Raw genomic sequence first — 25863 nt, forward strand, 5'->3', positions numbered from 1 at the left:
GGCTAACACAAGTCATAGGTGGATACACGTGGGAGGGCTGGAGAAAGGGGGAGGAGCCCAGTCCCACAGGCAGGAAGTAATAGGCGGATAAGGGAGGGAGGGGCCACCAGCAAGCGAGGGTAGGAGGGATGGCTCTCTGAATGGAGAGGGAAGGGATGGAGAGCTGGGGCAAGAAGAAAAGGGAAGAGAGGGAGAATAGGGAGTGGGCTAGCAGAAAGCAGAGAATTCGATGTTAAGGCTATCCAGTTGGAGGGTGCCCAGATGGGATATTAGGTGCTTCTCCTCCAATTTATGGGTGGTCTTGGTTTGACAGTACACAAGGCCATGGACAGACATGACAGCATGGAGGTGGGGCACAGAATTGAAATGGTTGACCTCTGGGAGATCCCTGTCACTGATGTGGACATAGTGAAGGTGCTCAGGAAGCGATCTCGCAGTCTGCATCCAATCTCTTCGATGTAGACAAGGCCACAATGGGAGCACCAGTTGCAGTAGATCACTCCCGCAGATACACAAGTGAAGTGTTACTTCACTTGGAAGGACTGTTTGGGGCCCTAATCTTTTTAGCCAACAAAAAGGCAGGCATAACTGGGACCAAAGGAGTTATTAAGGGTGAGAACACGTTCTGCCAGGCGGAGGAGGGCAGTGGTGGTGGAGGAGGGGGACTTGTTAGGTCTCTTGTCAAGAAAGAAACAAAGGACTTTGAGACCTTCTGTACAGAGCATGGAGGTGTAAAGAGATTGGATTGGATGTCCATAGTGAAAATGAAGTGGTCAAGTTCAGAGAATTGAAAGTCTTTGAAGAGATGGAGGGCATGTGAGGCATTGTGGATGGTGGTAGAGAGGGCCTGGACCAGGGGAGAAAAAATGGAGTCAAGGTAAGGTGATACTAGTTCAATGGGGCAGGACCATGCAGAAACAATGGGTCTACCTGGATAAGTGGGTTTGTGTATCTTAGGTAGGAGGTAGAACTGGGCAGTGCAGAGACAGGAAACAATGAGGTTGGAAGCCACGGGAGAGTGATGACTGGAGGTGAGAAGTACCTCTGGATTAATTGCAAGGTGTTCCAGTACTAGACACAAGTTCACCTAATGGCCGATAAAGGGCTCAAGCCCAAAATGTTTGACCTGCTGAGTTTCTCCAGCGTTGTGTTTTTACTTCAACTAATGGGTCAGTGACTGAATTGAAAAGAAAATGTTGCATTTGTCAGATTTATCATTAAATGTCCTGTCCACTTAGTGATGTCAAATATCCCTCCTATTCCAACATACAACAGTTATCACAACAAGGCATCAGTGATCAGACTCATGACCTCAATTTTGATTATAAATTTCTATTGCGGCACAGAATCGTGAAGAATATGGCTAGATGTGTATCGATGGAGGGCATCCCAAATTTATCATGTTAAACGATCATAATATTCTAAACAATAGGTTAAAGATTTAATAATAATTAAAATGTTATAAATGCTGAAAAACTGGAACAAGATCAGAAAATGAAGAAAACATTCAGCAGACTGGGTGACTTCAATCTGAAACATTAACCCTGTTTTTCGCCCTAGAGATCCTGCCCGATGAGCCGAGGGCTGAGCATTTACTGCTCTTTATTTTTTATTTTATTTTATTTTTTAAATTTATACATACAGCACGGTAACAGGCCTTTCTGGCCTACAAGCTCAGGCCACCCAAATACCTTAGTCAATCTATAACCTGCGTACGCTTTGTTTGAGTTTAAAATATATCGTATTGCCAAGTTTTTGATCTTAGAAGAAACATTTGCATATTAATTGCTCATTGCCGATAATGGATACATTCACTCTGGCATTCCAAAGATGATGAAAGACCTGAGATTTATACAAATTTTATTATTAATTATTGGATAATATTGCAAAATACAAAACAAATGTAGCAATAGAGAACAGGAGACTTTCTGGTGTCACATTATTGTCCATGGAACATTTAAGAAACTTTTCTCTGATTTAACCCTTGCTCTTTTGAGTAATGTTGTGACCTGCTGGTCCTGGTCCTGCATTGAAGAGCAACACTTTGTCTCTTGACAGGAGATGGACATCAGTGTTTTCCACTTCCTCATCAAAGAACTGACAAGATCACAAACTTGACCTCCAGTTTTTCCACCTTAATTCTAATACCATTATACACTAAATCATAAATTCAAAAGCATTCTCTAAAATAACAGCTTTTGTTATTAGAGGACCCAGAGGCTAGTTCAGAAAATAAAGCTGATTATTATGAATACTTAATATAAAGTAGATTGTTCAAAAACTTCTATACAGATAGAGTACCCCTTATCTGAAGATCCAAAAACCAAAAAATCCAAAAATGAAATTTATTTTTTAGAGCCAACGTGATGTCACAATTTGAAAAATATTCAACACCTAACTTGCCCAAGTGGGGCTCTGATGGTCTACTGGCACCAGTTTGATTACAATAACAGTAAAAAAAACTTTGCTTCTGTCCGGGAAGATGCCAAATGGAGCTGGGAGGTGTTGGGACTGGCGGCGGTGGTGGGGAGGTGTCAGGACCACCAGCGACGATGGGGAGATGTCAGGGCCGCCGGCGGTGGTGGAGAGGTGTCGGGGTCCGGCAGTGACAGTGGGGAGGTGTCAGGACCAGCGAGCAGTGGGGAGATCTTTTTTTTGTTAAACGCTAAACATTTCATGTGAATTTTCCACTTGTGGCATCCTGTTTACGCTCAAAAAGCCGTCATTATTTATTGTTGCTCTAACCACTGATGCAGGAATTCTGCTGGATATTACTGTGCTGCTTGGTTCCATTGTTCCAAAATTTTAAAAAAACCCAAACACAAAAGGCCCCAAGTATTTCGGATAAGGGGTACTCGACCTGTACAAGGCATAAAATGACAAAGGTTACACAATATATGGATACATACATGAATTAGTCCATAGCTGTTTGCTAATTTACATTTTCAGATATTACATTGTCATCTAAGATGTTGAGTTTCTTCTTCATATGCTCACAGTTGTTGCAGCCTTCCCTCCACTCTGATAATTATTTTCTATGCAATATTAAGGATATTTTTTAATCAAATGTTCTCCTTACATTTTGGTGAGTTTCCAACATGCCATTTCATTAGGTGATTCTGTTAAGCACCATTGTGTTACACACACACAAACACACCCTATCCACACCTACACACACTGAAGCACATGACCCCCAAACACATGCCTCCCCATGTACACACACCCCACTCCATAAACACATACCCCCCATACACACACACACACACCCCCATCCAAACACATCCACACACATACCTACATGCACCCTCCATCCACACCCACACACAAACACAGAGTTTTGGTTTGATTAGGGATCAGACAAATGTAAAAATTTTCTTTGGCTTGTTACATTTTGCAAATTGCCCACTTTCTAACGAGAATTTAAAAAAAAAACCAAATCAAATCCACATTTCAAAATCCATTCCAATAATTGAATTGAGGATTGCAAGGGTAGTAGTCTCTGGATTGGTGTCTGTGCCATGTGCCAGTGAGGGCAAGAATAGGAAGTTATGGCTGATGAACATGTAGCTGGAGAGTTGGTGAAGGGAGCAGGGACTCAGATTTCTGGATCATTGCGAGCTTTTCTGGCGAAGGTATGACCTGTGAGAAAGGGGCTGGGTGTACTTGAACTTGAGAGGGACCAATATCTTTGTGGCAGGTTTCTTAGAGTTATTGGAGAGGATTTAAACTAGCTCGGTGGGCGAATGGGAACCAGATAAGGTCTGATAATAGAGCAATTGGTGAAAAGGTAGACGCAATGTGCAGTGAGACTGTGAGGAAAGATAGGCAGTGAATGGAGTATAAATACAGTCAGTTGGATGAGTTGAAATATGTTTACTTTATTGCAAGAAGCATTAGAAATAAGGGCGATGAACTGAGACCGTGGAGCATGATTATATCATGGCCATTACAGAAACGTGATTGGCTGATGCAAGTTCAGGGCGTTTGGATGATTGAAAAGTCATAGGGAGGTAAAGAGGCAGGGGGATGGCATTGCAAATCAGGGATAATATTACAGCTGCAGAAAGGAAGGACATTGTGGAGGGATTGTCTCTTGAGTCATTATGGGTGGAAGTCAGAAACAGGAAGGGAGCGATCACTATTGGGAGAGTTTGATGGGCCCCAAGTAGCCTCCGGGATACTGAAGGGAAGAAAAGTGGACAGATTTTGGAAAGATGCAAAAATAACAGGGTGGTTGTTATGACTAGAGAGGTGGAAGAGCTAATCAAGAGGAAGAAGGATGTATACATAAAGTTTAGGAAGCAAGAGACAGGAAGGGCTTGTAAGAATTGTATGGTAACTAGGAAGAACTTAGGAGAGCTAAAGGGGGCATGAGAAGGCTTTGGAAAATAGGATTAAGGAAAATATTAATGCATTCTACATGCAAGTGAGGAGCTGAAGGGTGCCTAGAGAGAGAGTGAAGCCGCTTAGAGTTAAAGTGGGCGGGTGGAGGGGGGCGGGGAACATTCCCAGAGGCAGAGGAAGTAGGGAGGCACAAAATGAACATACTTCACTTCAGTGTTCATGCTTCGATGTGCAGTCAGTATCAAGCAGGCTTATGTGCTGGAATAAGTGGAGGTTAAGAAAGAGGAAGTGGTGGACTTTTTAAAAAACATTCAGATAGATATGTCCCCTAGTCCAGACAGGGTGTAAACCAGGAAGTGAGGGAAGGTTGCTGGAGCATTGCCGATATTTGCAATTTTTATAAATGAAGAAATGGAGGGCTAGGTCAGTAATTTTGCAGATAACATAAAGGTGTTGTGAACAGTATAGAAAGTTATTGTAGATTACAATGGGATATACCGGGAGATAGGATGCAGAATTGGGTAGAGAAGTAGCAGATGGAGTTCAATCCAGATAAGTGAGCAGGTAGAGTTTGTGGTTAATGGCAGGAATGAAGGAATCTTGGGGTTCAAGTCCAGAGATCCATCAAGGTTGACCCACATTGATAGGGAATTAAGAAGTTCTACTGCGTGCTGTCCTTCATTAGTCAGGGGATTGAATTCAAGGACCATGAGGTAATGTTGCATCTCTATAAAACTCATTTGGAATATTGTGTTCAGTTCTGGCCACCTCATGGCAAGAAGGATGAAAATGCTTTGGAGAGGATGCAGAGGAGATTTAACAGGATGTTCCCTGGATTGAAAAATATGTCACATGAAGCATGGTTGACGGAGCTAGCACTTTTTTGTTTGGAGCGTCAAAGGATGAGAGGTGACTTAATGGAAGAAATTAAGATTATGAGAGAAATGGATAGGGTGGACAGCCAGCCTCTTTTGCCCAAGGCAATCATAGCAAATACCAAAGGACATCTGTTTAGGGTGAGTGGAAGAAAGTTTTGGGGAGATATCAGAGTTAAGTTTTTTTTTACACACAGAATGCATTGCCGGGAGTGATGGTGGAGGATGGTATATTTAAAAGACTCTTGGATAGACACATGGATGTAAGAAAAGTAGAGGGTTATGGGTATGAGGAAGGAAGGGGTTAAATTGTGGTGGAGTAGGTTTAGATAATTCAGTACAACGTCATGGCTGAATGGCCTATACTGTTCTATAACAAATGAAATACTTGAATTTTCAAATTCTGACCAATTTGAAAACAAATGAAGCAAACTGAAATCATAATTGAACTCTTATAAAATATGATCACGGTAACATATGTGGTACTGTGAGAAAATATGCAACTCAGCTGACAAAAATGTCACCGTAAATGTTCGTTATGAAATTGTACATTGGAATTTCCTGACATTTGAGCCAGCAACCCTGGGTCATCTGCACTTACATTCCTCTGCCACCATGTTCTTGTACACAGTAATCATACTGCTTTGATCACTGACAACAGCCATGAGCAGTTCGGAATACTCCACTGGAACACAACATGGCTCTCGTTTTGTCGGAAGACCTTGCTCCTGCATTTTAATAAGTAAGACAACATGATTTGATACATTTCCTGTTAAAGGAATCCTACAGGACCCAACACAATTTTGAATATTGTACCGTTTTGGAACCAAAATCCAGTCATATGACGAATGTTCAAAATCAATGCTGAGCTCCTCCAATTTGCAGACTGAGTGATTAGTGGCACTTCTGTTTTGCCTAAAAAGTCTTTGTCTCTTTTCCCAAAATGTCTTCACTGTTTGTAGTGTCTTCAGCAACAAAAACGTAGAGTAGATCTTTTGCCTGTGATTCATCTTCCTTTGGATATCTTGTGGATGGATGTTAATCCAGGGGAAGTCTGGAAGTGGGAAGGGATAGTTGCACTCATTTAGTAAATGAATCAGCCGCTTTAGAACTTCCTCATTCCGAAAAATTGGAATTTCCAGTACTTTTCTGATTGTGTTCTTTAGTTTGGTGAGAAAAAGCTGATGTATCTTTTCCTCGGTTTCCCCAACATTTCCGCGCTGTTTTATTCGTTCCAAAAAGTTCTCCGCATTTTCTGGCAATAAAAATACAAAAGGTTCTTCTGAATGAACCAGCAGCTCCAAGACGTGGGCATTTGAAATATTCAGTGAGTGATGGGGAAGGCTTTCGATGGCTTCTTTGTCAAGGTGAAGCACAGACCTGGAATTTTGGTCAGTTGAATAATCTAATACAACATTCAAAAATCTATCAAGTTGTTGTAGGAACTCACGTAGAGGCCCGTGTCTTGGTGGTGAGTGGGATGGAAGGTCCAATGTTTCCAAATATTCACTCCCTGATCTTCTCATCACTTTGGAGGCTTCACTAAAAGTAGAATAGACTGGATTAGGATTTGTGTATTCAAAAACATCTCTCTATGCCTACCATTTGATATCCTTTGTATTGCTCATGGACAAGGTATACAGACCGGAAAAGTGGTACACTTGCACCCACAGCTCCTCCCTCACCGCCATTTGGGGCCCCAAACTACTCCTTCCAAGTGAAGCAACACTTCACATGTAAGGGTCATCTACTGCATCCGGTGGTCCCGTTGTGGTTTGGTTGAGCACCTTCACTCTGTCCACCGTCACTTTCCATCATTGGCCACCCAATACGATTCCATACACCACTGCCATGTCTATCCATGGCTTTGTACCCACAAATTAGAGGCATTCCATCTCAGTAGACTTCAAACAGACCCCATCAATATCAGCCTCCAATTTTCATCAACTCTCTCTTTTTCCCTAGCCCCTATCTTCTTTCTTTCCATCTCCCCACTCCTTCCTTTTATCACCCTTCTTTGACCTCTTCCCTGTCACCTCAGCTCATTTCTCTTCTACCTTCCAACCTGTATCCACCTATACCTCACCTTTTGACCTGCGCCTCCTCCCCTTCCCCCTCTCGTCTCATTCTTCCCCAATCCCCATTATTTTATTCTACCATATACCTGTTTTTCCTTATTCCTGACAGAGGGCTCAGACACAAATCGCTGCTTACCCTTCACTTCCATGGATGCTACAGGACTTGCTGAGTTTCCCCAGCACATTTGCGTGTTGCATCTCACTTAACTGGACTGTTTTATGCTCTATTCTTTTTGACAGAGACACACCAGTCTCCAGATACTGGAATATGAAGTTTAAAAAAAAGAGCCTGCAGGAATTCAGAGGTCAGGCAGCATCTGCGGAGGGAAATGGAGAGTCAACATTTCAGGTTGAGACCTTTCTTCAGTCCTGACGAGGGTCTCGGCCCAAAACATTGACTGTCCAATTCACTCCACAGATGCAACCTGACCCTCCGATTTCCTCCAGCAATTGTTTTATTTTTGTTAATAACCTATATATGTTGGTGGATCTGGTTTTAGACCTGGAGAAAGGATTCTTAATGCAACTTTATTTTTCTATTTTGACCCTCCCTCTCTAGTCTATCACTGGATTTAGAAAACACAGAGATGCTGGAAGTACTCAGCTGGTCTCACAGTAAAGATATAGAACCAACATTTCCAGCCTGGGAAAGGATCAGACCCGAGATGTCGATTATATATCTTTGCCTCCTATGGTCGCTGCAAGACCAGGTGAGCTCCTCCAGCATCTCTGTGATTTGACCACAATCACAGAGTCTGCAGACTTACGTGTTTCACTGGATTTAGGAAACCATTAAACATAGAATTAGACTTCATCTGTTCAAATACACGTTTCTGTACGTACAAGTGTATATGCTTTGTACTGCTCGTGAACAAAGGGTTAAAAACACCATCATTGATAGAGCCTGGTGAACTTTATAAAGGTTAAATTCTGTGCACAGTATAAGAATTACCTGCAACCTGTGAACTTGGAGAAATGAGGTGAGATTAGACTGTGAATCAAAGAACTTTTCTGAACTTAAACACACATTACACATGCAACGTGCTTAGAATTAGAAGGGGATTAAGTTAGGTTAGTTAAGATTCTGTTTTCATGTTCAAAGATAATTAAAAGTAACTTTTGTTTAAGTAACCATTTGCCTTGGTGAATATCTATTGCTGATAGGTTTTGGGGTCCTCTGGGCTCATAATAGTATGAAGGAAAGATCAAAACTAGAGAAGGGTATGGAAAATCGTAGTTAAAAACAGTGCAAGGGTGTTATGTTTCGCCAGGGTTCTGTTCGTGAGTGTAATCACAGTGAATCACTGCCAAATAATGTCACAGGTCATTTCATCCTTGAAAGTGATGAATAGCAAATATACCTGCCCTGCATCAATTGCTACCTTTGATACATTACTGCTGTTGTTTCCCCCTTCCCTCTGCAGACTTCCACCTACATTGTTCACTTTAGCACTTGAAAACCTCACCGTGGGACAGGGAGTAAGCATGATCCCGACTTCCTCCATCACTCCTCCTCAACACTTGCTAGAACTATTGGTGAACAGCCCATGAATATCTTTGCACCACAGTGATGTGCGGTGCATCTGGTCAATGTCTGCATGGGGACCTGCAGTTTCACATCATAATGTCCAGCCTCTGATCACTCTGTAGCAGAGTATTTGTTTACCAGACAGTGAAGAGAAATGAGATGAATGGCCAGTTTAACTATACAGCAATTTAATTTGATAGAATGGTTTGGCAGTTAAGCACAGCAATTTGTGTATCTTCCAGATTGAACAACCTGAACATTGTGCTTAATATATCCCGCAAAGGCAATGATCAACAGCAGAATTAATTTAGTTATATCACACCCTGAAAAAGTTTGGAAACACAGCAGGTTTCAGAGGGTGAATTCATTCCAACAATAGATTATTTTAGTTGACAAAGAAATGTGGTAAAATTACAATGCATGTTAATAGTCACTTCACTCAGTCTCTCAGTGTTAATTTCTCACACGAGTTAGGACATAGTCAACAAATGTAATGTTCTGTTTTCCTTGTTCTCATCGGGGGCCATACTCCCCCCTGGTGGCCACAGCAGATTTAAGGAAGGGCCACCGACTGAAATCATCAAATATGTTTTATGTTTTTTAATGTAGTTCGCAGTAGGGAAGAAACTAACTAAACGATTGCTTCACAGAGAAGGGGACCCACAAGCTTTGAGCAGAGTTCTAAGGAGGTCATAGCCAACCAGCGGTTGAAAATGGCTGCTTAACGCACGGATAAAATTTACCCAATTGGATAGCAGTGAGTTACTCTGGTGCTGTGGGCTGTAGATGTGATACATGACAGTCTCACTCATGTGAGAAATTTAGTACATAGAAAAGCCTCACTGTCAGTTTAAATTGGTGAATTTTGCCCAAATTTTGAATAAATAATTATATCTGTCTGATATTGCATTCTCTAAACTGATAATAGTCACAGATGTTTTAAATAAAGCTTTGAAACTCGCGTGTAATTATCCATAAGCAGGGTGATTGCACAGTATGGTTTGAGGACCAGTCAAGTAACTAACAGCATTTCTCAGAACTGTTATACCAGTCCCCGAAGGGGGTTGACTAAGAAAGGAATGTAATCTTCAAGCTCCCTTTCCTTTTTATTCCAAATGATAATTACTTGAAATACAAATATAGTGAAAAGGAAAGGGAGCTTGAAGATTACGTTCCCACAATATTTACCCCACAATATTTTAATTTTGATTTAGACATTCAGGATGCTAACAGTCCCTTCCCATACTGCCCAAAAACCCCAATTAACCTACAACTCGTTAAAATTTGAAGGATGTGGGGGAAAAAAAAAATCAGAGCACCTGGAGGAAACCCACACAGACAGGTGAAAAACATACAAACTCCTTACGACAGCGCCGGATTTGAACCCAGGTTGCTGACTGTACCTAATAGCCTGAACACACCTGGGATGGTCTGATCTCAGAAGCTAAGCAGGCTCAGGCCTGTAAATAAAGACTCTCTGTCTGCCTTATGGTAGTCAAAAGGTATAGAATTTCGTGGATGTAACATTCTAAATGTAATATTACATAATAAATGTAATAAATGTAATAGTGGTGGTTCAAACGATGCTATTACCTGGATTTGAATCTGGCACTATCTGTAAGGAGTTTATACATTCTCCCTGTGTGACCAGCAATGGTTTTCGCTGGGTGCTCCAATGTACGAGGGTTGGAAGGATAATTGGACCCTTTTACCATGCTGTTAAAATTTAAAAAATCATCTTAATGGAACAATGCTTCAGTATCCAGAGTTACCCAGCAATGCTTACTCAGCAGAGGGTGGCAGTGACTGTGCATCCTGTGTGGAGGTGCAGGATGGCTCTGACAGTTTGTCCTTCACATCCTTGATGAGAAAATACAAGGCTGGTGTCATCCTGGTGAAGCGCCGTGCATCAAAGCCAAACAGAAGCTGCCGAAGCTCTTCTCTCTCCATTCGAGCACCTGTTTCATTAAAGGAGAGCCACTTCATATGGATGTCAGCACAAATGATTATTATTGGCAGTTCCAAACAAACCAATCTCTTCAGAAAAGCAAAGAATTCCTGGAAGAACTCAGCAGGCCGGACAGCATCCATGGGTAGAAATGATATGTCAATGTTTCAGGTCTGAATCCTTTTAGAATTGGGTGAAAGAAGCTTGAGAGGGGCCCAGAGATGGTAGAGTAATGGACAGAAGGCGTGAGAGGTGGAGGGACAGGTCGAGGGAGAGATCATTAGGGTGTAGGGAAGGGAAAGTTAGAGTAAAAATATGTACAGGAATAGGTAGAGAAGAGATGGAAAAAGTGGAATTAGATGGGGGTGGGGTCACTTAAAATTAGAAGTCAATCTTCATACCATCAGGTTCAAGGATGTCCTGGAAGAGTGGGATGTGTTGTTCCTCAAGTTTACGTTGAGCCTCGTAATGAGGCCAAGGACGTACAGGGATGGTTCGGTGGAGTTAAAATGGTTGGTTACAGGAAGCTCAAGTTTAGATGCACAGACAGAGCTTTTATATTAGTCCTGATTACAAAGTTCAGACCCAGAACTGGAGCCCCAGTTCCCACATTCCCTCAGTTTCTGCACTGTGGCTCCTGTACACCCCAATCCTTTGGTACAACATAGGCTGTAGTTCTCATGCAATCATTCCACTTACACGAGTCCAGTTCCTGCACTCCGCATCCACTCCCCATCCGCTCCCCTTCATCCACCATTCCTCTCCATAGAGCCTTGATTCCCACACACCCTTTCCATTTTCCAGGACTGCAGACTTGCTCTCTTAAAATTTATTGGAAAATTTATTATTATACACATTAAGTTCCGGAAAAAAGTGAATTGAAGGGCATTGAGATATTAATGGAAATAACATTCAATTGTCTGGAAAGTTAAGAGGATGCTGGATTACCAGAGTTTTACTGGTAAGTTGAAAAGATATAGGTGGCATGGTTAGCGTAACGTTATCACAGCGCCAGTGACCCGGGTTCAACACGGTGCTCTCTGTAAGGAGTTTGTACATTCTCCCCATCACCTGCTTGGGTTTTCCCTGGGTTCTCCAGTTACCTCCCACCCTTCAAAACGTACAGGTTGTAGGCAATTGGGTGCAATTGGGCAGCGCGGGATTAAATGGCTGGAAGTGGCTTCAACTGTGTTGTAAACAAATTTATTTTAAATAAACATGACAGGGAACAAGCTACTGCTCCGATGCATTGTTGCTGGTCTACCTGGAGATCAGGACAGTGAAAGCTTTAGTTCTTCAACAAATTAGTGCTTATGAAAGTTGAAATGTGGAATGTGAAGATGGATGTCAGAGAGACAGGCAATGGGAGCAGAGAGTGACGGCCAAGGGGGATGTATAGTATTGACAGCTTTGGTTCCTCGCATCATTGGGATTTGCCACCAACACAGCTCAGAGCAGATAAAAAAAGGCCGTTGCAGAATCTGGATGTTAGTGGTGTCCTGAAGATGAGAATTTGTGGGCTGTTCCTCTGGGTGACCCAAGAACACACAAGTCTGATGTGGAGATTTCATCGTGCAGGAAGGCCTGATGCCTGATGTCCACCATCGACATCAACTTCAGGTCTACCAGGCTGAGAAATAGCTTCTTCCTGCATATGTGAGATTGATGAACAGTATCCTGTAAATGTGTCAATCATTTCAAAATATTTATATACATTTATTTTAAATTACAGGTACTCACCGACTTACGTCCATCTGCACATATGACTGAATTTTTAAAAAATAAGAAAAATTATAAAACTTAGACAGTCTAGGTTGTATTTGACAAACTATAACAGGGATACAGGGCATGGAAGAGCCAAAATGTGTGTACTTAACTTGTTAGTTGGGGTCCATAAGCTGGGTGCGGCCATCTTCATTCACGTGCGCATCTACGGTGGGTTCGTGTATGGAAGTTTGCTTGGTGCATGCATGGAGGGTTCACATATTGGAGTTCAGTTGGCACGTGCATGAGAGTTAAGGGCACAAATTCAATATTGCTTAACTCTCGCACATGCGCCAACCGAACTCCAAATCGCAAACCCACTGCGAATGCGTCAACTGAAGACTCTCGCATGCACTCAGGAATCAAAATGGCCGCACCCAGCCTATGGATCCCGGGATGCCGACTAACAAGTTCAGATGATGAAAATGACGCCAACTAACAAGGAAGGTTCAGATGATGAAAAGTTTGATTAAAAGTTTTGCTTTAAGATTTATTTACTCCACGCGTGTAGGCAAAATTCTGACTCATGTCCATTTCGAGGTACAACCGATACTTTGGTTGTAAGACAATGAGTACCTGTGTATCTTTATACATGTGATTATTATATACTGTGATTTATGTGTCTGTATCGTGGTCCAAAGAAGCTGTTTCATCATCTGGTGCAGTCCAGATGATAATAAACTTGATTTTGAACAATCCATAACAAAAATCAGCTGGGGGAGTCCACAATCTCTCCGGCCTCCAACATTTATAATAAACAAATTATTCTCATACTCCTCTTTCTCTTTTTCCATTAATTTCTTGGCATCTTTTTCGGTCTTCTAAACTCATGCCAATTCTCAAACTCTGACAATTCTAAGCCTCTCTCTTTATCTAATACCTGTATATTTTTAACTTTTAATTTCTGACATCGCTTGACAGCTTTTCCTGTGCAAGATTTTAATATCTAGGGAATAAGTGGTTGTTATAAACTATAAATTATTGTTTACATTTTTGACATAGTCATATTAGGTGAATATACTTCCAGGAAAACATTAATTTTAAGGTTCATTTTAAAAGTTTGTTAACTTTTGGATTAGACTGCCACCTAGTGCAATGCATATTTAACATTCAAAGAGGAAATAAGTAATAGATGACTTTGAACCAGGAATGGGATTATTTTAGTTTTATTCTCCAATCTGCAGGGAACAATTTGATTTGATTTAGGGTTTGCATCTTCTGCATATGCTTCAGTTCATGTCTTTCTCTGGTGACACCCTCCCCTTTTTTGATATTTTTGGGAGACCAACTCTCTGCAGATACTTTCTACAAACCTAGTAACTCCCACAGTTAACCTCAACTACACTTCTTCACCCACCTCCTTTCTCTCAATTCCTCTATCGCGTTGGGTCCCAGGATGAAGTCTTCCATTCCAGAACACCTGAGATGTCCTGTTCTTTAAAAAAAAATGTGGCTTCCCCTCTACTGCCACCAACTCAGCCCTTGTGCACATCTCTTCTATTTCCCCGCACATTTGCTCTGGCCCCCTCTACCCCGAGACACAAGGACAGGATTGCCTGTCACTCCCCGCATCCAACATTATTCGCCACAATTTCTGCCACCTACAATATAATCCCACAACCAGACACATCTTCCCCTTTCTGCTCTCCTCTGTGACTCCCTCGTTCACCACTTACTACCCTCTCAGTACCTACCCCTATAACCACAAGAAATGCTGCACTTGCACCCACATCTACTCCCTTGCCACCATTCAAGTCCTTCCAAGTGGAACAAGATTTCACTTGTGAATCTGCAAGGGGCACCTATTGCATCCGGTACTCCCCTTGTGGTCTCCTTTACATCGGAGAGACTGGATGCAGACTGGGAGATCATTTCATTATGCACCTTCACGCTGTGTGCTGCAATAACAGGAAACTCCCAATGGCCAACCATTTTCATTCCACACCACATTCCCACACCAACATGTCTAACCATGCCCTCATGCCCTGCCAAACCGAGGCTACCCACAAATTAGAGGAAAAACACCTAATATTCCAGGCACTATTCAACCATATGGCATTAACAGCGACTTCTCCAGGTTCTGTTAAACTCCTCTTCCCCCGAGTCTCTCTTTTTTCCTGTTCCTCTGTCTCCTTTCCTCCAGATCCCACCCCCACTTCCCTCTCCATTGAGCTACCCCTCCCTCCATCAGTTCTCAGCTTTTATCTCTCCTACCCTCCCACCTCTTAACCTGTGATCCTCCCCCTATCTATTCCTCCTTTCTCTCCTTGATGAAGGGCTCAGGCCCAAAACACAGGTCACCCTTTCATTCCTATAGATTCTGCGGGACCTGCTGCTTTTAAATTCAATTTTTAAATATTATTTACAGCACGGTTGAAACCGATTACAGTCATTTAAACCCATGCCGCCCAATTTCACCCAAAATAACCTTCAACCCCATACATTTTGGAGGATGGAAGGAAACTGGAGCAGCCGGAGGAAACCCACACAGACATGGGGAGAACGTACAAACTCCTTACAGACAGCGTCAGATTCAAACCTGGGTCGCTGGCGCTGTAACAGTGTTGTGCAACTGTTATACTAACCAAGCTACCCTTTTTGTGTATTTCCTAACCTTTATCCCCTTTTCTTGACTTCTAGAGGCAGTAATTCAACATTTTCTGGATTGTGCTGGAAGGATAGGTATTGAAAGGAGAGTGGCATCGTATTACACCACTTGTTACCCGTGGAGTCACTAAAACTGGAACAGGGTTGGTCGGAGAGTTTTCAGGTTAAAAAAAAGTTACGTAATACATTTAGAATGTAACATACATGAAATTCTTTAACTTCTGTCTACCATAAGGCACTTCGTCTAGCACCCCTCACAGAAACCTACAGCACCTGATGTTCCCAGGCGGTCTCCCCTCCAAGCTCTGGAGGGGAGCCTCCATGTACAGAAGCCTGCTTAGCTTCCAAGATCAGACAACCTCAGGAGCATACAGGCTATTGGGTGCTGTGCCAGAGTCCAGGATGGGACTCTTGCCCTTTCCAACAGCTTGCGCTTCCTTGGGTGATTGCTGTCGTAAATAGAAAAGGTGGTGTGATCCATCTCGAATCGGACAAAAAGCACAGGAAACACGAGAAAAGCTTGAATCTGGAGCAACAAACAAGCGGTTGGAGATTCTCAACAGGTCGGGCAACGTCGGTGAAAGCAGCGAGGATGGTTGACATTTTACGTCGAATCCTGCAATGGGACTGAATCAGGACTGGCTAAGACATTCCCTTCCTAGTGCAAGGGGTAAATACTAGTCACAATTGAAATATTGAATTATTGACTCTGGGCAGATTTTTGGGATGAGAAAGAGAAGGACGTATTCTGGAAGGGAAGCAAACGTAGGACGAGCAAACCCTGAATGCAGAGAAGAACAATGCGGTGAGCTGATCCTGATCGTAAGTGTAGGGGAAAAGAGTTCTTGGCCTGTGTTATTATCCAAGCAAACACTCACCTCCTGCCCCATACATCAGTGAAGCAAAACTTAACCAACAAATTTAAATTTAGAAATACAGCACAGTAACGGGCCCTTCCGGCCCATGCTGCCCAATTACATCCATGTGGCCAATCTACCTTCTAACCCTGTCTATCTTAGGAGAGAGAGAAAAGAGAGAGAGAGAGAGAGAGAGGGGGGAAACCCATGCAGACACTGGGAAAACATACAAACTCCTTACAGAAAGTGGTGGATTTAAGCCCAGGTGACCGGTGTTGTAACAGCGTTATGCTAACCATATGCTGCCCTGAACAGTCTGGGATAGTAATCACCCGTTTACTATCAATTTAAATTGTTAATTCTGTTTCTCTCAATTGAGAGAGAGACGCTGCTTGACCTGCAGAGTATTTGCGGCATTTTTTTTGCTCTGTTTTACCCGTTCAATCTACCCAAAAAGCAGAGGGGGGAGACACCTCATGAAAGCAGGCAACCAGTCGACTGCTGCTCCATTCAGCTGCACTGTTTGAATGATAGTCGCAAGTTATACCAAATCCTGGCAAGCTAATATAACAGATCTCTCAGTACATCTGTTGTTTTGTCTGAAAAAGCCATTTCAAAGTATGGTACACAAGGCATTCACATAACCAAGCATAAACAAGCGATAAGTGTCACATCACTCGTCAAAGATAATTGCATACCAAATTCAAAATATATCAAACAACAATGTTACTTCAGTTCACTTTCTGTTAATTCCCAGAACAAATGGTTCAGGCTATCACCACAGCTGCTGATAGCACTAGAGATCCCCTCAAAAAAAAATCTGCAAGGCTTAAAAATGACCTTAGTACAGATCTGTGGAGCGGCCGAATTCAGGGAGAGATGAGTGGAATGGAATGTAAATAGTGAGGTGAGAATTTTAATTAAGGTATCTGGAAATAAGGAGCTCAGCCATTACACCCACTTGCCAACATTCCTGTCCATGGTCTCATGCACTGCCAGACTGAGACCACCCACAAATTGGGAGGAACGACACCTCATAATCCCTCTTCCAACTATGGCATAGCATGGACTTTTCTGGTTTCCATTAGCCACCCACCCCCCCCCACCCCCATCAATCCCTTTGTCTCTTTCCCTCTAGCTTTGATTTTTCTCTCTCCCCTTTTCCCTCTGTTTCCTCTCCCCCATCTCTGCTTCCACAGAGGCCCATTGTCACCTTTCCTCTCTCCTGTGTCCCATTCATATTCAATTAACACCTTTTTGTCTATTGGTCTGTACTCCTCCCGTTGCCCATTCTTCCCTCCCCAGCCTTTTCATGCAGGAATCTGCCTGCTTTTTTCACTCATACTTCGAGGAAGGGCTCAGGCCCAAACTGTCAGTTAGATATCGTTATCTCCTATGGCTGCTGCGAGACTGACCGCCATAGCCAAGAAAACCCAGCAGCGCCTCGACTTCTGGCGAATGGAAAGCAGAAAAGACCATTGGGGAACATCTTCCTAGCGTGAAGAACATGTACACACTCGATGCGGGCGGAAAGCAATAAACATTGTTCTCCCTTCTGCCACCCGGCACTAGGGCCCTTGCGTCCAGAGTGGGAAACAGCTCTTTCAACCCAAACCATCAGGCTCTTGAACTCCCAGGGCAGATGTGGGTAGTGTACTATGGCCTTCTTAAGGTGTTAAGTGACTTCCTGACTTATATCTATGTAAATATGCTCCGTGGTCATGGAGAAACACTATCTTGTCCTACTGTGCCAGGTGGTATGAACAGTATATAAAGTTGACTTGACTTGAGACCTGCTGAGTTCCTCCAGCATATGTGTGTTTTTTAGCCACTGTGGTTCATCAAATAGAGGACTAAATGGTCATTAGCTAAGGATGGAGCATCAGCAAGAGATCATTGGATGAAGTGGAGAACACCAGATAAGAAGTGAGGCAAAATTAATTGATTTAAGACCATAAAACATAGGAGAAGAAATAGGCCATTCAGCCCACTGAGTTTGCCCCCCCCCCATTTAATCATAAGTTGATCCATTTTACATCTCAGCCCCACTGCCTGGCCTTCTCCCCATAAACCTTTGATGCCCTGGCTAATCAAGAACCTATCGATCTTAGTCTTAAGTGTACCTAATGACCTGGCTTCCACAACCACCAGTGGCAACAAATTCCACAGATTTACCACACTCTGGCTAAAGCAATTCCTCTGCATCTCTGATCTAAGCGGACGCCCTTCAACGCTGAAGTGGTGCCCTCTTGCCCTAGACTCTCCCACCATATGAAACAACCTTTCTAAATCTGCTCTGCCGATACCTTTCAACATTCAAAATGTTTCAGTGAGATATTTCCCCCCCCCCCCACCCCCATGCCATTCTCCTAAATTCCAATGTACTGGCCAAGTGCTGTCAAACGTCCTCATATGGATAACCCTTTCATTCGCAGAATCACTGAATCTCCTGTAAATATGGACCTTAACGTGTATCTGGGCAGAGGTAGCAAAAGGCCAAGGTTCCAGATATGGGTTTAAGTGGATACACAATCAGAAATTCAAGTCAGGCTCTGGACAGTCACCGTTGTAACAGTAGGAATGAAATCATGGTCAGGAATAACTCCACCACTTCTGAAGCATGTAGAAAGAGATCATACTCATGGTATTGTAGTTCTGGCAGGAATTTATTTTTTTCTGCATTTATTACATTTACAGAGCATTGAATTATTAATGAGGAAGTGGTAGCAAATAACTCACCGCTTGAATGACGCCTGACTTTTAGGGAAACATCAATGCACAGTTGCTCCTCTTCACATTTTCCAGCATTCCCTCTAATACTCAGAATGATATACTTCGTCTCTTCATTAAAGCAAACCGTCTGAACAGGAAATTTAATGTCATGGCTCAGCAAAATAAATAAAAACCCATAAAGAACATAAGAAATAGGAACAGGAGATAGCCATTCGGCCCGTTGGGCCTGCTCTGCCATTCAATGAGATCATGGCTGATCTGATGATCGCCTCATCTTCAACTACCTGCCTCTTTTTTCTATATCCCTTAATTCCCCTACTATGTAAAAATCTATCCAACTTTGTCTTAAGTATATTGACTGAGGTCGCTGCAAAGGGCAGCAAATTCCACAGCTTCACCAACCTCTGGGAAAAGCAGTTCCTCCTCATCTCTGTCCTGAATCTTCTACCCTGGATCTTGAGGCCATGTTTCCTAGTTCTAGTTTTCCCCACCAATGAAGGCAACTTATCTACCTCTACCTTAGCTATGCCTTTCATAATTTTATATGTTTCTATAAGATCCCTTCTCATTCTTCTAAATTCCAATGAGTACAGACCCAGATGCCTCAATCTCTGCTCTTAGGCTAACCCCCTCATCCCTGGGATCAACCTGGTGAACCCTGGCATTTTCCCAATATTTTCCCCAACTCCTGTTGCTTCAAGTGACTGTATTTATTCTGTAAAGCCACTGGCACAGAGGCAAAAATGAAATTAAATAAAGCACAAAAAAGTCTTTAGAAACAATATAAGGAAAGCAATCTTGGGCCTTCATGAATGCTCAGTGATTTGTTCATGTTTAAAGCAAATGATGCATTAGTAACAGTTAAGCAGTTAAAGCACGATCTAATATGAACATCAAAGAAGTGTGACAGAATTGTGAACTTGGTCAGATAAAATTGAAGAAGGGCAATGTAGAATTACTTGTTTATGAAAATCAAGAAATGTATTGCAGATTCTATTAATCTGAATTAAAAATAGAAGACAGGAAAATCTCAGGACAGGAGGCATCCATGGAAAGAGAAACATGAATCTGAGGGGCTGAATGGCCTCCTATCTAATAAGTAATAATTTTCAGACAGTAGACTTTTCTTAACTTACTGAAAAATCGTCCGGTTTTGCGAAAGGCAAATAAAATGAATACAAGGAAATGCCAAAAATGAACAAAGAAAAATGTTAAGTCCAATCTACATTGAATAGCAACCCCATTCTGCTCATTGTACAGAGATAAAGGACATTGCCATCCTCAAACAGTTAACAAGAATGAAGACTGGAGTGGCTGTGAAGTGACAGCAGTACAAAATGTGGGTCTCTGGCTTTGTGGCAAATTAAAAGAGATTTGAGATGCACCGTTTATTTCTATTTGAGGTTTCAGCTTTGCAGCTTACTGCAATAAACCCATGGGCTTTGTGACTTCATTACCCCCTGCAACAAAAGGCCATTCAAATTTGGATCAAGTACAAATGAACTAAATGGGAATTAAAACTAAAATCATGAGCGTGGACTACATTTCTAATGCAGGCTGCCTAGTGAGAGCTGCTAAAAATAAATCACAGCAGCTGCTCGCCAATCTTGCAGAGGCTGCAAAAACATAACAGGGAGAAATAGATATTAATATCTCTCAAGAAGATTGAGAGCTTGGGAAAATAAAGATACAGAGAAGGTCAGTAATAATTTGTCCAAGCGTAACTATTTTTACCTCTGTTTGTGGCAAACAGATGCTACTTTTGAGGTGATAATAAATATGTTGCAAATCACATTTAGGAGATGCATCATAAAAAGAACTGGCATCGTTTTTGTTTTATTTAAGTATTTCTCTGCAACTTGTGTTTCTCATGATTTATTGAGTATTTGATTTTTAAAAAAATGAATTACCTGATGTTCCTCCGAATGAACTTCACTGAATCTGAGTCCCCTTCCGCTTTCGAAGAAATTGCCTTGGTTTCGTCCGAGATAAAACACCAGCAGAGCCATCTCGGACCCCTCTATTAGCTGAAGCAGGCCCCCTTCAGCTGACATCTTATATTGGAGTTGCAGGTTGTACCCTTTCCAGTCCACTGTTTGGAAAAGGAAATGGGGAGATGTTCAGCACATTTATGAAATGTCTCTCAGTGACCTGACAACGGTTCAAATAGATCTTGACATCATTTGTGATTCAGAGCAGCGGAAACTCTACCCTGTCTTTCTCTGGACTGTCACTGAATAACACTCGACAACATTGATGGTGGTAACTAAATGCAAGAGGGTACACTAGTGCTTCTATTTCTTCAGAAGCTTGTCAAAGGCCGCAAGAAACTGCAGAACGATGTTTGCATGGCCCAATCTATCATATACACCTCCCTCTCCATCCATATCAACTCCATCCATAACTCCCGCTGCACAACTAGCACATTAAAGTCAACCACATGTGAGGTCACATACCACCAGCTTTAAGGATAGCTTCTTTCCTGCCATAATCAGACAACTGAATTAACCCTAATTAGAAAAAGATTTTCTTGCCTCTGCTACAAACCAGCTGATCTTTCTCTGCAGCACTGTACTTTGTAATATCTACTGGACTGCTTGCAAACAACTTCCTTCAATGTATTTTCATTAGATTTCAGATTTATTGTCAGAGTACATAAATGACAAAACATTCAACCCTGAGATTCTTTTTCATGGGAATGAGGCAGAATTACAACTTATTGGTAATGCAAAATAAAACTGTGCACAACGTACACATGTAAACAAATAAAGAAATGTGAACAAACTGTGCAATTAAAAAATTCAGTAGAATGCAAAAGTAAGAGATCTTAAATGAGCCACTGATTGAGTTTGTTGTTGAGGAGTCTGATGGTGGAGGGGTAGCAGCTGTCCCTGAATCTGATGGTGTGAGTCTTGTGGCACCTAGACCTCTCTCCTGATGGCAGCAGCCAGAACAGAGCATGGACTGAGTGGTGTGGATCCTTAATGATTTCTGCTGTGCTCTGATGGCAGTGTTCCCAGTAGATGTTCTTCACAGTGGGGAGGATTTTGCCGGTGACAACCTGGTCTGCCTCCATTACCCTTTGGAGGGCTTTATGTCCCCAATCCAGACTGTGAATGCTGCCGGTCAGCTCACTTTCCAGGGTTTCCAATGGCATTCCAAACCTCCGCAAACTCCTGGTATGACATCAATTATAGTCAACGATAAGCTTGAATGAGATCAGGGATTGGCCATATGGCCCCTCAAGCTTGTTTCACCATTCAATAAGATCTGGTTGCTTCAATCTTGTCCTTAACACCAGTTTGCTGCTCGCTCCCTCCATTCTTCAACTCCCTTGTGCTTCAAATATCTGTCGGTACCAATAACTCTAATAGCACAACTTCCTGGGAAAGAGAATTCCAAAGAACCATGGTCCTCTGAAAGAAGAAATTCCTCCTTATCTTTGTCTCACACAAGCACATGAAAGTAGAGATAGCGATCGAACTTTGAAAAATGAAAGAATATTTAGAGTACGACAAAAGCCTTGTGGCTCTTTCATTTTAAGTGACAGATCACTGCTCGATTAAGAAAATCCACCATCTCGCAAAGCATTTAAGGCCCATCAGGAATCATTCTTTCAGAAAAGACTTGAACAAATCCGAGAAGCCCAGGCTCAGCATAAAAAGAAAGTTAAAACACACCAGGCTGTGGTTAAAGCTCCATGGTAGGCAACACTGGATTTGCGTGATACAGACCAAAACAACTCACAGATACACAAAGATGGAAGGGATATAGGAGCATCAGAGCCAGAACCACCAGGCTGAGAAACAGCTTCTTCCAATGGGGCTGTGAGAATGCTCAACGACCAAAGGAACTGCTCACGCTAACTGTCCGAGACTCTTATATTCATTAAACAGTGTTTATTTATTTGTATAAATGAAATACTTTGTCCTGCATGTGTATTGTTTGTCTATATGTGAGTTATGTCTGGTTGTACGTTGCGCGCTTTGCACTGAGGACCGAAGAACCTTGTTTCGTCAGATTGTACTTGCGCAATCAGATGACAATGAACTTGACTCGATACAAGGAGGATATAATAATAGGGCGGTGAGCCAGTACCTCATTCTCTGGGGCGACAATAGTAAATACCAGAGGACATCTGTTTGAGGCGAGTGGAGGAAAGTTTAGGGGAGACTTCAGAGGTATGTGGGTTTTTTTTTTACACACAGAGAGTGGTGGATGCCTGGAATGCATTGTCGGGGGTGGTGGTGGAGGCTGGCATATAGATAGGCATATGGATGTGAGAAAAATAGAGGGTTATAGATGTGAGGAAGGAAAGGGTTAAATGGTTGTGGAGTAGGTTTACATAGGAGGGCACAACATTATGGGCTGAAGGGCCTGTTCTGTGCAGTAATGTGCTATATTGTAATACTGTTACAGCACAGGGTATATCCTGCCATCCACTCAGATACATCATAGAGAATGCAATGATAAGTAAACAGGCCTTTCTTGTGCACTTCACCAGATCAAGTGAAAGGTTCCCAGTGTACTGTATCTTAGTAATGGCAAATTACTTGTTTTTTTTTAAATGTAGTGTATACAGGCATCCCTTGAAGAACTGAGTCCACTGTAAGTCCTTCACAAGCACTGACCATCCAGCCAGTGAAGACATCTGTGTGAGGCATTGCCTGAAGAAGGCAGCCAACATCAGAAGAACCTCCATCACCACGGTCACAATCTCTTCTCGCTGCTACCTTCGGGTCTGAAGTCCAGCACCTCCAAGTTCAAGGGCAGTTTTTTCCCCCCCAACAACTATCAGTCTCTTGAGCCTGCCCATACTATCCCAACCCTGGCCATAAACTATTCAGCCAAAGACCAGTCTGCACAAACAAAACATTATATTTGTTCACACTTACTGTAACTGTGAACATTTATTTATTTATCTATCCCAGCCATCCTCAGCCCTTTTTTTCTTGGTTATGGATCTTTCAAGGACTGCTCAAAGTTCATGGGCCCCCTTCCCCTTGAAGTAGCCGTTTTGGTTTCTTCCGTACTCCTTTCTTACTGACTACATCAAAAATATTTATGTTACATGAGGTGAAAAGAAAACAAGGCTTTTACTTAAGAGTGCTGTGGCCCCCGTTGACAATGGCTGATCTATTCTATTATATTTATGATCTAATTTTCTGTCTCATGGCATATTCTGGTGATTTATGTAATTGTAGTTGGTGTGGCCACAGCAAGTAAGAAGTTTAGTGCATACTGTGTATGTACATTGTACGTATATGATGATAAACTCTCATACTCGGACTGATAAAACCTTTGATACAGTATTGTATGAGATACTTCTATTCATGAGTGATTCCTATATCCAATAAAGTACATTCTATTATTAGGCCTACCTCTGACATTCAATTTTGCAAGCTCCTTTAGACACTATACTCGTTAAATGAAAAACTGAATCAATGTCCATTGATCAATGAAATTAACAATTCTCTTCAACACTAAACAACATCCCTGCAGACAACAAAACATCTGCCTAACTTGAAAAATAGGCTGGAGAAATTTCTCCGCCTCCCCCTGAAAGAACAAAGTCTGGCTCAGCTGTTTGGAGGACCCAAGTGAATAAGGATTTTGATTTTTTTTAAAAAATGCAGATACATATGGCAAATATTAGCCTAAAGTAGCAGAAGAGGGTATATATGGATATAATGAAAACAATAGAGGAAGCAGAAAATGCTAAGGGGTTGCCAAATAGTCTTTAGCAGGCGTGCCAGAGTTCCTGGCTAAATGTTACATTACTCAAGGCATGATGGAAAACAGAACACCACTATGATGGATGAAAGCATCAGAGCATCAGAGGAGGTTACTCTACCCTCCCTTTCAACGCCTTCCAAGTTCCATTCACCAACTCTTTTCAGCTTGCAACTTTTGTTCTCCATTTCATTATGGAATTCCCTCTTGAAGAACACAAGAGAATTTGCCTCCACCACCTTGATAGACCCTGCATTGCAGACTCCAATCAGTTTAGATATGCAAGATGTTTTTCCTCATTCATTCTCAATCAAGTTGCAATGCCTCCATCTTCACTGCTCTTGGATCTACTAGTAGTCACAAATGGTGCAAAACACAACAGACATCAGGGTAAGCTATTCAAGGTGAGAAGGCTGTCATCAATCCATTTAGAAGAGAACATTTGGGGGGGGGGTTATTTAGTATGTCAACAAAGACTCTCAAAAGTTTCTACAGGTCTATCATGGAGAATATTCTGTCTGGTTGCTTCACTTTCTGGTATGGAGGTACCAATGCACAGGACAGGAAAAAACTCCAGAGAGTTAAAGCAGCCTGCGACATCACGAGCACCTTCTCATTGAGGACATCTGCAAGGGGAGGTGTCTTAAGAAAGCAGCCTCTATCCTCAAGGTCCCCCACCACCCAGGCCATGGCCTCTTCACGCTGCTACCATCAGGGAAAAGGTACAGGAGCCTGAGGTCAATCTCCCAGAAGCACAAGGACAGCTTCTTTCCCTCTGCCATCTGATTGCTGAATGGACAATGAACCATAGACACCACCTCAATTAATCCTATTTTCTCGCACTATTTATTTATTTACTTATTTTTGAAATGTAATTTATAGCAATATTTGCTCTGCGATGCTGCCGCTAAAACAACGAATTTGGTGACATGTTCGTGACGATAAATTCTCATTCTGTTGACATGCATCACTGCAAATGTACACTGACAATTTTATTGCATCCTTCCTCACAGTTTTTATTAAACTTTATTTATTCGTTCAAAAAACAAATAATATGACGTATACAGCAATTAAACATGAACATTTTTTTTCTATATATATATATAAAAAAAAAGAAAAGAACCCCCCCCTTCATCCAACTCTCCTAAGGAGAGCTATAAAAAAAGAAAGAATATTAAAGAAAAAGTTAAATATACATATTAAAATCAAGTCAACGTAAATTGAAATGTAAATATTCCGAGTATAACAGCCACTTATTAATAAAAAAACTATAATTATCATGTGAAACGTAATTTTTTCCATTATTAAAAAATATTTCATCTCATTATGCCATCTATTAATATCAATCATATTTGTATCTTTCCACGTACTAGCAATACATTTTTTCGCTACGGAT

The 25863-nt window shown here is 42.0% G+C and overlaps 1 protein-coding gene across 2 annotated transcripts in view; it reads right to left on the minus strand.

Moving 5' to 3' along the window:
* Nucleotides 1-1843: 1843 nt before the first annotated feature.
* amh (anti-Mullerian hormone) overlaps nucleotides 1844-25863 on the minus strand; it is a 33972-nt gene continuing 9952 nt past the window's right edge. The window contains exons 2-6 of one of the 2 annotated variants that reach the window (XM_069928711.1): nucleotides 20645-20826; nucleotides 18741-18861; nucleotides 10612-10783; nucleotides 6670-6761; nucleotides 1844-6474 (exon numbers count right to left, since the gene is read on the minus strand). In XM_069928711.1, coding sequence (XP_069784812.1) covers nucleotides 5807-6474; nucleotides 6670-6761; nucleotides 10612-10783; nucleotides 18741-18861; nucleotides 20645-20826 — 1235 coding nt within the window. In that variant the 3' untranslated portion in view covers nucleotides 1844-5806. Of the gene's footprint in view, nucleotides 6762-10611; nucleotides 10784-18740; nucleotides 18862-20644; nucleotides 20827-25863 lie in introns of both variants that reach the window. The other variant, XM_069928710.1, reaches the window with a different exon arrangement.

This window comes from Narcine bancroftii, chromosome 3 (genome assembly GCF_036971445.1).
Source record: "Narcine bancroftii isolate sNarBan1 chromosome 3, sNarBan1.hap1, whole genome shotgun sequence".
Lineage (NCBI taxonomy): Eukaryota > Metazoa > Chordata > Chondrichthyes > Torpediniformes > Narcinidae > Narcine > Narcine bancroftii.